Genomic DNA, 12,374 nt, shown 5'->3' with positions numbered 1-12,374 from the left:
GACCAGGAAACAGGGAACTAGCTTGGATTCAGGGAGGCTGGAAGGCACCCATGGGAGGGAAGTGGACATTAGCCTCAGAAAGCAAGAGCTGGGCTGGAATCCGGACCTCGTCACCAAGAGCTCAAGGCCTCAGGCTCCTTTAAACTTGCTGCTCAGTTTCTGGATCAGTAAAATGGGGAGGATGCTAATTATTGTGGGTATTGAGGAGACAGCATATATAAACACCACACAAATGCTTCTACACAAGAGAAACTTCGGCCTCAGTTCCCCTGAAAGTCAATTATTAAAGCAATTTCCTGTGGAGCTAAAAAGAGAGACAGAACATTCTGCCAAAAACTTGAGTGTGAATGGCTAACGGCCTTGGGTATTATATTTAACTCCAAATTTTCCAGACATGAAGGCAAAGAGGGAAACGAGATGTGGTACATAGGTCTCTTTGTATACTAAGGGATTATCTATTCTGAAGTAAGAAATCTCTTGTCATTAAATTCTAAGAGAAATTGATCACTACAACACACACATACCTCCCCATAGGGAGGGAGGCTGCAAATGGTTAAATATATATATATATATTTCTCTCCCAGTTTTCCAAGAAGGGAGGGGTATAAGAAAAGGGGTAATATCATTAATGTTTGGAATGAGGGTTTATGGCTACCTTATCTATGCTGGATTTTAAATGCTACAAACTCCTCAGTGGGCCTTGGCAATAACTGAATGTTCTGTCAGTGTAATAGGGAAGAACCTTATTATTCTACTACAAGTTAATCACTAAAGGGATGTTGCCTATAAGATTAAATTATACGTACTGACCCATCTCTGGGAACCCTGCCTCCCAGGTAATGAGCATTAAGCTAAAATACCTTTGTTTAGCTCACAGGAAACATCCTGACCAGGCCTACCTGTGATTAGCTGCAAGAAGGAAGAAATTAACACATCCCCTTCCAAGTCTGGCAGGAACCAGGCCCTTACCCACCTCCCCTGTTAGTATTAAAGAAGCCAGAATTCTAACTCAGGGAAGATGGTTCTTTGAGCTGCTAGTCTACCATCTCCTCGGTCTGCTGGCTTTCCAGATACAGTTGCTATTCCTTGCCCCAGCAACTCGCCTCTCAATTTACTGGCCTGTTATGCCGTGAGCAGTACGAGCTTGGACTCAGTTACATCAGCAGATTTTGCAGGGACTGACATTTCTGGACCAGTTCTCAGCGAGGGTGCTAAGCACGGGAATTAAGCTACAGTGCCGCAACTCCCTCACCGAGGGAGCCCCCGTGGTTAGCTGACTGAAGGTGAAACTGCTGCTGCACGCCAGGGGCGCCCTATGCCGGAGAGGGTCTGGGGCATGTTCTCCATCTTTGGGTACACTTCCGGAACCATGCACACTCAACAATACCTCCAGCCACCCAGTTCTGCACCACCCGAGACTTTTTTTTTATCATAACGACAACATTTCCTTTTTTTCGTTTTTTTTCATTTATTTTTGGCTGTGTTGGGTCTTCATTCCTGCATGCAGGCTTTGTCTAGTTGCGGTGAGCAGGGGCTACTCTTCATTGCAGTGCATGGGCTTCTCATTGCAGTGGCTTCTCTTGTTGCGGAGCACGGGCTCTAGGCGTGTGGGCTTCAGTAGTTGCAGCACACGGGCTCAGTAGTTGTGGCTTGCGGGCTCTAGGCATGGGCTCAGTTGCTCCGCGGCATGTGGGATCTTCCCGGACCAGGGATCAAACCCGTGTCCCCTGCATTGGCAGGCGGCTTCTCAACCACTGTGCCACCAGGGAAGACCCCACCCGAGACTTTAAACCAGTCGCCACCTCTCGTGAGTCCAGGAGAGTGAGAGCCGGGCTCACCTTCACTGTGGACACTTGATCTGTGCCAGTCTCTGGTGACACCACCCAGCCCACATATCCCCATCCTCCCTCTCCATATAAGACCCCCTTACAGGGACTTCCCTGGTGGCGCAGTGGTTAAGAATCCGCACAGGGGACACGGGTTTGAGCCCTGGTCCAGGAAGATCCCACATGCTGCGGAGCAACTAAGCCCATGAGCCACAACTACTGAGCCTGCACTCTAGAGCCCATGCGCCACAACTACTGAGCCCATGAGCCACAACTACTGAGCCCACGAGCCACAACTACTGAAGCCCGTGCGCCTAGAGCCCGTGCTCCACAACAAAGAGAAGCCACCACAATGAGAAGCCCACACACCGCAATGAAGAGTAGCCCCTGCTTGCTGCAACTAGAGAAAGCCCGCGTGCAGCAACGAAGACCCAACACAGCCAAAAATAAATAAACAAATTTATTTAAAAAAAAAAAAGATCCCCTTACAGGCTCGTCTCCTCCTGTGGCTGCAGCCCTCCTGTCTGGAACCATCCCCCTTAACCCCCGCCTCAGGACAAGCAGCAGGATCAGAGAAATAGGATAAAGCAAACCCCAAAGAAAACCTGATCAGGGACTTCCCCGGTGGGCCAGTAGTAAAGAAACCGCCTCACAATGCAGGGGACGGGAGTTCGATCCCTGGTTGAGGGAACTAAGATCCCACATGCTGCGGGGCAACAAGCCCATGCGCCACAACTACTGAGCTCGCGGGCCTCAATTAGAGAGCCCGTGTGCCACAAACTACAGAGCCCAAGCGCTCTGGAGTCCACGTGCCACAACTAGAGAGAAGCCCACACACAACGAAGAGCCTGCGCACTGCAACGAAAGATCCTGCATGCCTCAAAGAAGATCCCACATGCTGCAGCTAAGACCCGACATAGCCAAATAAATAAATATTTAAAAAAAAGAAGAAGAGAAAAGCTGATCACCTCACATCTGTGAGGAGGAAGCTTCTCCTGCAAGCAGCCCCTCCCACGTCCTGCTGGTTTTTCCTGCTTCCAACGCACCCAGCCCCGGCTGTATTTCACAAAGAATTCCTGCCACTGCTGGGTTCCTAAGTGTAGATTCTCCCACCATAATCAACAGCAACCAGCATTCCCTCTGAAATGTATTTTTAAAGGTTTCTTCTGTCTTCCCTTCAATAAAAAGGGAAAAGTGAGCTTTTTCCTTAGGAAAATAAACCAGATGACAAACATTACCAGAAAATGAAAGTAGAGAATTCTAGCAACAACTTTTGGGTTTTTTAAGATTGATTTTTGTTCAAATATTAAGACAAAGTAGTGTCTCAACAAATAAATACTCCTGCTATCCCCAATATAAGTAGTTTTTTGATTCCCTAGAATTATACTTCGGTGCTAGAAATTGAAAGAAACATTAAAATCAGCTATGCTAAAAATGGACTACAGGGCTTCCCTGGTGGCGCAGTGGTTGAGAGTCCGCCTGCCGATGCAGGGGACACGAGTTCGTGCCCCGGTCCGGGAAGATCCCACATGCCGCGGAGCGGCTGGGCCCGTGAGCCATGGCCGCTGAGCCTGCGCGTCCGGAGCCTGTGCTCCGCAACGGGAGAGGCCACAACAGTGAGAGGCCCGCGTACCGCAAAAAAAAAAAAAAAAAGGACTACAGCTGAGCAGGGAATTAGGGGCGTGGTGCACAACTTATAAGACTTATCATCCAGCTCTCTGTTCACTACAGCAGAAGGCAATTAGTACCCGGAATTAAATCCAGACCCAGAAGCAAAGAACTACCTCACTGGCCGCCCTGCTGTACCAAACACCACTCCCCACCTCAGAATTCTGACACTTGACAGATGGAACCATCAGGAGAGTTACTGGCCTTCACAGTGTCTGACCCCAAGTAATTAGGGCTTGGCACTTCTAGTTTCCTTGAAAATAATCTTATCTTAGTTCAGGCTGCTATAACAAGTACCATGGACTAAGTGGCTTACAAACAACAGAAATTTATTTCTCACAGTTATAAAGGCTGTAAGTCCAAGATCAGGCCAGCGTGGTCAGGTTCTGGCGAGAGCCCTCTTCTGGGTTTCACACTACAGACTTCTTGCCGAAGGGGGGAAGCACCCTCCAGGGTCTTGAGGGTTTTTGGGTTTTGTTTTGATAGCACTAATCCCATTCATGAGGGCTCCACCCCATGACCTCTCAAAGGCCCCCCTTCATTTCCTAATACCATGACATTGGGAGTCAGCTAGAATTTCAACATATTCAGTCTATAGCAAAGCACTATCCATCCATCATCAAGTCTTTTTAAGTGTGCATTGTCAGTCTGGGTAGTAGAAGCAATACCTAAGTCAGGTACTTGCCATCTCCAACCAGAACGTAGGAGAGGGGAGAAAAGCAGCATAGATGAGGGCTGGCAGGAAGCCCATATCAAAAGCAACCAATCACCTGCAGTTTAGTCAACAGTATGATACCCAGGTCAATTTCCTGGCTTTGATTACAAACTCTGGTTATCATTGGGAAAAGCTGAGAAGGGTACACAAGAACTCTCTATAATTTTTGCAACTTCTTGCAACTCTACAATTACTTCAAAATAAAACATTAAAAAAAATGTTTAAGCTACCAATCAGAGGTCACTTTTTAACAGGCTAAGGGACTGAGGCAAATAAAGGCTTAAGTAAACCTTTTCTAACTGCTCCACCTCTAGCTTTTTACCATTTCAATATGCTTTAAAGTTTACGTCCTTTCGTAAGGATTTTATACCCTTTGTTAAGGTTTTTTTAAGATGGTTATCCTGACATACAGTTTCCAGGACTGGAAACAAAATGGAAAACATGATCTTGTGTTTATACAAAATCTTGCTTAAAGTTTGGCAGTTCCTGAAAAAGTTAAACATAGAATTACCATATGATCCAGCAATTCCACTCCTAGCTATATAATCAAGATTATTGAAAACATATGTCCACACAAAAACGTGTACATAAGTGTTCACTGCAGCATTAGTCATAATTGTCCCAAAGTGGAAACAGCCCAAATACCCATCCACTAAAACGTGGTGTATCTATAAATATACAATGGAACATTATTTGGCCATAAAAAGGAATGAAGTCCTGATACATGCTACAACATCAATGAATCTTAAAAACATTTTGCTTAAGTGAAAGAAGCCAGACATAAGAGACAACATATTATATGATTTAAATGAAATGTCCAGAGTTAGCAAACCTCCGAGATAGAAAATAGATTAGTGGATGTCAGGGGCCAAATATGGCGTGGAGGCAGAGGATAGGAGTGACTATTAACGGGTACAGGGTTTCTTTTCGAGGTGATGAAAATGTTCTGGAATTAGATAGTGGTGATGTTGTAACCACCTTGCAAGTACACTACAAACCACCGAATTGTATACTTCAAAATGGTGAATTTTACAGTATGTGAATTACATCTCAACTTAAAAAAAAACAAAGCAAAACAAAAAATTCTGCTTAAGGTAGAGGAAAACTTTTCTTTCTTTTTTTTCCAGGCTTATCCCGGAACAATTAACTTTGCCTTGGTGAAGTACCTCACATATTGTGCTGAAGCTTGTCCTTGACTAGTCTGGCATGAGGCTAGTAAAGTGCTACACTTCATTCAACAAATACCTATTATGAGGTACTGGGGAGCAGGGCAAAGGAGGAGACAGGAGAGCGTTCCTAAAAATACACAATGGAAAAACCAATCGTTACATACCTGAATGCCTTCCTGAGTCACGGGGGTGTTGCCCTGAAGTAAGTACCCGCTTGGTAAACTGAAAATGTTGTTAATGGCAACAGACCATTCTCCCCTTTCCCCAAATAAATATCTGCGGTTTGACTGTCCTTCTCTTTATAATTACTGAAATTTTCAAAATGTGAAGAGGCATCATTGGCTTCAAGCGTTTCTATATTTGAGAAACATGTTCACAAGGTTCTAGACCTCTAGGAATTCAGATTATCATCTGATCTCCTCCTAAGTCTTCATCTCTACAGACTGAAACACCCTCAGAGCTTGGGTGCGTCTCCACAGGGCAGCCAGCCCCTCCTCCACCTTGACGGCCACAGCAAAGGGCTCTCCATCACCGTACCTTCCGTAGGACCAGAGCTGCACACAGCACTCGCATCATGATTTTGTACAAACACAGGATCATGTTTCCCATTTATTTCCAATACTGGAAACTGAATCATAATGCTTAGCGAGAGATTTGACTATACCAAATAAGACTCATTTCTTTCTTTAATCGAGTATACGTTGAGCTTCACGCATAAATGAGCATTGTGCATAAACTTCATGAGAACTTTGAGAACTCTGCCCAAGGAGGGTGCCCTCAATCAAGTCACTTCTTTGGGGGCTGTTTTAAAAGCCAGTTGATAAGTCAAAGCAAACAGTCTCTCTGCCTCAGAGCCACACCTGAATTCTGATTTTGAAAACTGGAATTGACACTGTGACATCTCTGATTCTGTGTTGACCTCCAACTCTTCCCTAAATTAAATCTACCCTAAAGAATAAGGATTTGCCACCATGAAGAATGTTTCTTGGAGAGAGCACCACAGGCTCAGAGCAATTCTAGATGAGCAGTTCCAAAAGTAAAAACCTCCCTCGATGATGACCCTCAAACTCTAACTCTTCTGGACGTGTTAATTTTGGTCCTTGTTTCCAAAAATTAAGTGAAAACAGTATACAATAATAAATACATTGTTAGTATATGAAAAATATGAACACATATACAAAGACAGAAGATCTAGTAAGAATGAAAAATAGTGTTAAAGTGAAGGACTTTAAGAATTCTCTTGAAGTGACTGTTACGCCGTTAGGTTAAAAAGGAAAACACACCCTTGATGTTAGTTGTAACCATTCTTATCATACACTGTGTTCTGATATATTAATAGTCTACAACAATGCCTATGTCCCCTTCTAGGTCAGAGCCCTTGACCCTGAGCCTGACTCCACGTAGGGAGAGGCATTCATCTTCCCCCGGAGGATACCATCGGACATTGGCTCACAGAAAGCTTCCTCTTCTCTACCCACTCACACGGCTTTGTAAGGGCTCCCTTCTCTCTCTCAACTTGGAATCTCACTAAACAAAAGGCGAAGTGTCCCTTCCAGTGAGATGACTTGTGAAAACAGTTACTTCAGCTAATCCCAGCACTAATCCCTGGGCCATCCCGCAGTTTATGCTGCTCTACGCCACTTACCCCCTTCTTCCGTTTCTTATTTCCAAGACAATTCAATAAGCAAAATACAACAGTTCTCAAATACACAGTGACTCAGAGTTCTTTCTAACGACAACAAGAAGAACAGGCGATACTAAGAGCTTAAGACGTGCAGGGCTGTGCTCGATCCATTTCTGAGACATGAGAATCTCTACCCCAATCTAGACGTGGCTGACTCCGAAATCTGCATCTTTGAAAACAATAATTAGAAGCTCTTCAAGTGCATTTATACAAAAAGTCTCATTTAAGCCTCCGAACAGGGCTGTGAGGAATGAAGGTGACAGAGACCCTGAGACGCTAAGGAGCAGAGCAGCTTGCCCAGGACCCCTGAGCTAGGAACAGAGCCAGAACCAGAACCTAGGACGGCCAGCTCGATCCCTCATCTTTCCACTGACCCAGCCGCCCTGAAGTCTAAACAAACCACCTGGAAATAGTTATTGCCAGTGGTTTCCTAAACAATAAGAAAGAAGAAAAGGCTAAAAATCAACGGGATTTGGGAAGAAAGCTGCCTTCTCTCAACAATGTGATACTTTCTCATTTGGCCACATTCACATCCTCCCTTGACATCACAAGGGACCTAATAGGTAGAATACAAAACGACACAAGTGGTGAGCTAGAAACAACCATGAGCTGTGCGACCACAAAGACTCAATATTGAGTCAGGTTCGCTGCTCTGACCGGGAGCCCTTGAGCACACAGCTCCTCAGGTGTAAAGTCACATCAGCTACCTTCGGGTAGGTCACGTAACAGGCACAGAGTAGGTGTGCAAAAACTGTCAGTTCCCTTATACCACAATCAATTCCAGGGCTGGCAGAGGCTCCAGGGTCACGAAAAAAAAAAAAAATCTCTACTCTGCAAGTTCGTCCCTTCAGAATGTCACTGATTCAAATGGAATTTGCTGACAGGAAAAAATACTTTCTCCTGGCAGTAGTACGTTCCCTGAGAAACTTGCATTAACTAGGGAGTAAACATACCGGCATCCTCCCACGAAAAACAAGAACATTATTCACAGTAGTCAAAAGGTGGAAACAATCCAAGAGCCCGTCGATGGGTGAACGGATAAACAACATGTGTCTATACGTACAATGGAGGATTACTCAGCTTGAAAAGGAAGGAAATACTGGCACGTGCTACGTCATGGATGAGACGGACAAATATATATGAGTCCACTTCTATGAGGTACCTGGAGTAATCAGATTCACAGAGACAGAAAGCGGAAGGGCGGTTGCCGGGGGCTGGTGGGGGAGGGAGGGAGGGGTTAGTGTCTAATTGGTACAGAGTTTCAGTTTGGGATAAGAAAAAAGTTCTGGAAATGGAGAGTGGTGATGGCTAGACAACACTGTGAGTATACTTAACGCCACTGAACTACACACTTAGAAATGGTTAAAATGGTAAATGGTACGTTACATATATTTCACAATTTTTTAAAATAGCAAAGATACTCTGATCATCCCCAAAGGCCCTGGACTCTGCTTCCTGGGGTCTGGGCCACACCTCACCACTGCCCCTTCCCTGGCCCGGCTCATCTTTCCACCATCTTGAACAGGTCCACCCCAAGGGCACTCACCGGGCCGCAGGTTCACCGTGACCTCCTGCGGCGTCATCTGGATGACGTCTGACCCCGCGGGGCTGGAGCCCTTGCTGCTGAGAGGCAGGCTCCGAAGGACCTGGGTGCTGCTGACCGGACTCTCAAACTCGCCGCCACAGCCGTTCCTGACCAGGTTTGCCTTGAAGTCGCACCGGGAGGTGACCGACCGCAGGCTGCCGAAGTCCTGGAGGTGTAGAAACAGGGGAAGAGGGCAGGAGGCGGTCAGAGCAGCTCCAGGACACCTCAGGCTGTAGTCTCATCACCACCCTGCGACCTGAGACCCTCTACATTCCATTTCCTAAAAGCGGACAAAACAAAAACTCCGCCAAGTGCCTCACCAAGCATCATGAGGATTAAGTGAGGTGTCGGATGTGAAAGCATTTTGCAAGGTGTAAACACGCACAGTAAAAATGTTTGGTCTCGTTATTTTAATGGTCAAAAACGCTCCTTTAAAAAAATGTGCCTGTCTACACGATAAGCAGGAGAAAATAACTGATATGGTCAAAAGTTGCATCACTAAAAATTTTTGAAAGATACCATATAAGTGGCCAAGTAGTCATCACTCAGACAATCAAGAGTTAACGTCTGAGCTGTTCCCTCATCTAGCATATGCAGGCACAACCATTCTGGAGAGCGATGCGGTACCTTTTGAGCCCTTGGTCCCCTCCTAGGAATTTATCACCAGAAAATTATCAAAAGGAAAGCAAAACTCTCTAAGATATATACTGCATGTTCCTCAGAATAGCACAATCATAAACGTGAGCCAAAAGCCCTAAACCAGAAGAAAAACATGGTTCATCACCTCAATAGATGGTACGGCCATCACAAATAATTATGCAGAAGACTAAGCAGAAATTTCAAAACATTAAGGGAAAAAAATCAGAAAATAGAGTGGTATCTGCATCAGGATGCCAAAGAAAAAATTAAAACTTAAGATAGTTGAGGTGCTAGGGGAGAGGGAATAAAATGATATTTTTCTTTTTCTCTTTACTGTTGTTTAAACAATAAAGCCACATTGATAAGAAACATCTTTCTTTTCTTCAGTTGGATTTAGGAGAAGGCTGTGCATCAGGATGACCCACCCTGGTTTGGGGCACTAGGAGTTTGGGCCATTTACTTTAACGTGAAATTATATACTTTGTTATAAAGTAGGATACCTGTAAGCAGTGATTGTTTTCCAGTAAGGGGGTTTTCAATGGCAAAGCAAACCCATTCACTGCTGGATGTAGAGAAGAAGATCCCCTCTTCCAGCTGGTTGCACTGGAGCAATGGCTGGAGGAGTTAGATGCTCCCTCTTCCTCCCGCCACTGTAAACACTTTGCCAAAGCGCCTCAGATGAGTCAAGAGTCCGCTGACCGCAGAGGGACTCCCCTCCCCCCTTCATCATGGTCTAGGATGCCCCAAGACCAGTCAGTGCCCACTGGGGCCTTTGCAAGGTTCAAGACCAAGAAGTCAAGAAGACTCTGCAGTATTTTTAAGTAAAACCAGATGTGTTGTTCTGGGCCTCTGTGATTTTGGTTTTTCGTTTGCTTATACCTGAATTTTTTTTTTTTAATTTTGTCTATTGAACTCTTGACATGACGGGAGATCTTGCATGTCAACAACCTCGGGACTGCACCGTAAATATAAATGGCTCCACAGACACTTGTGGAACAGGGTGAGAACAATGATTATTGTAGAAATTACAAGATTCCAAAGCTGAGGTTTCTAAACTGGGTCTAGCTTGGCTAGACCTAGCTTGGCTAGTCTAGCTTGGCTCTGAGGAAGCAGTAAAAACCTCCCAGGAATAGCGGAAAGGAGAGGTAACTTCCTGAGGGCCTTACAGGTATGAGACTGCTGTCTTGAGCTGTGTGAAGCACAGGGTGAATTAGCTGTCCAGAGCTGAAAGGGCTTAGGGGTTCGCCTGCTCAGAGCGTACGTGGCTAGAGAATTTCTCAACTTCTTGCCAGCATGCTGGCCTTGCTGCCAGCTCCCCCAACTCCACGGAGCTGGCTGTCCTCCACCCAGTTCTGACTGTCAAAGTGCACCTGTCTCCACCAGACCAGTGCACATCCCCTCCCCCACCCCACCAGGCTGGCGAGGAAAGCCTCTTCAGTCTCCCGGGGGCGATGGAAACCCCTAACGGCCCTCCCCTTGGTCTGAAGCAGCCTGCATTCCGGAATAGACTAGGTCACAGAGCCAATCTGTTTCACCCTAAGCAGGAGGCAGCTACATGATTCCTCACCACAGCCTCAGCCATTCACGTCATCAAAATCATTCCCTAGGGCTTCCCTGGTGGCGCAGTGGTTGAGAGTCCACCTGCCGATGCAGGGGACACGGGTTCGTGCCCCGGTCCGGGAAGATCCCACATGCCGCGGAAAGGCTGGGCCCGTGAGCCATGGCCGCTGAGCCTGCGCGTCCGGAGCCTGTGCTCCGCAACGGGAGAGGCCACAGCAGTGACAGCCCCGCGTAACACACACACACACACACACACACACAAATCATTCCCTAATGCCTGGACACCTTCACCAGCAATGAACTTCGTCCAAGCTTCCCAGTCAATATGCTCAAAGGCCGTTTTTGATAGGCAGTACCAGTCCCGGAGGCAGGACTTGTACAGGGCCACCTGCTGCTCAGGGAAGATGTACCTGCTGGGCTCCTCAGGAGACTTGAAGTCCAGGACGTGCTTCCCAAACCTGAAGAACTGAGAAGCAGCCACAGAGTGCCAATTACAACCTCGTTTGTGCAGCTGGCTTTCCTGATTGTGCTCTGGGGCTTCTTTATCCTCTAGGATGTTAGGAGCAAAGCCCTCTTCATGCCCCTCATTGGTAACAGCTTTCCCTTCATTCTCCTTAGTAACATTCTTCAAGGTGGTGGCAACCCTCCACTCCAATGCACGTGGCTTCCGTGAAGTTTGCTGCACCAGCAGGAAAGACCGTGAACTCCTGTCACCCAGCTGCCAGCGCGAGAACCACCACTGAGAACATTCAAACTGCCAGTTGCAGAATGACTTCAGAAGTGTCTACCGCTCAGCAATGTGACAGTACGGGGGACCCACTTCTCAGCAGCTCCAGCGGCACAGGCAGCAAGGGACAGCCTGCTATGGCACTCATACCAAACTCAGACTTGGCCTCAGGGCCATCCATTTCTATCAAGTTTGCCAACCTTCTCCTGTTTCACAGAGTTCAGTTGCTTGCTACCCGGGGAAGCCCCAGTGGTTTCACTGATGTGCTTGAGAACCTTTGAGACGCCTTTATTTATTGAGTCCTGTCACTGTCGCAGGTCTTTAGGACCTCAAAGACACTGGCTGAGGCACCTCTGGGCATGGAAGTCTGGAGAACCTTCTGAGAGTAAGGCAGCTACCTCGATATCAATCAAGGATGCCCACAACAGTTGAAGGTCTCTCCGGCATGCAGTCTGAAAATAGCCATGACTGACTTCTAGCATAGGCTCTTGCTGCCCAAGAAAGGGACGGAGAACACTGCAGACCCCACAGGGAATGGTAACCCCACCAGCCCACGGGCTTTCCCTCTATTCCCCTCCTCTAGCTCCTCTCCAGATATTTTAATTTTGAATAAGGATGGATGCATATTTAAAGAAAGGAACCAAACCACAAAGACCAGGGGCATATATTGTGACAGTTATGACCTTCCAGGTTCACACACGGTATAAATAAAGACAAGGCCTCGATACCACAATTTCCAAGCTTCGAATTCAGTGAATGCAGAGGAGAGGCCCCAAATTATAACCCTTGGAGGAAAGGAAG

The 12,374-nt window shown here is 46.5% G+C and overlaps 1 protein-coding gene across 1 annotated transcript in view; it reads right to left on the bottom strand.

Moving 5' to 3' along the window:
• Positions 1 to 11,754, bottom strand: part of LOC117312091 (integrin beta-5-like) — a 77,507-nt gene extending 65,753 nt beyond the window's left edge. Inside the window, exons 1-3 of the mRNA XM_073804644.1 lie at positions 11,656 to 11,754; positions 11,138 to 11,312; positions 8,609 to 8,860 (exon numbers count right to left, since the gene is read on the bottom strand). Coding sequence (XP_073660745.1) covers positions 8,609 to 8,860; positions 11,138 to 11,312; positions 11,656 to 11,754 — 526 coding nt within the window. The remainder of the gene's footprint in view (positions 1 to 8,608; positions 8,861 to 11,137; positions 11,313 to 11,655) is intronic.
• Between the last annotated feature and the right edge of the window lie 620 nt (positions 11,755 to 12,374).

This window comes from Tursiops truncatus, chromosome 4 (assembly GCF_011762595.2).
Source record: "Tursiops truncatus isolate mTurTru1 chromosome 4, mTurTru1.mat.Y, whole genome shotgun sequence".
Taxonomy (NCBI): domain Eukaryota; kingdom Metazoa; phylum Chordata; class Mammalia; order Artiodactyla; family Delphinidae; genus Tursiops; species Tursiops truncatus.
This window is presented reverse-complemented; position numbering and strand designations above follow the sequence as displayed.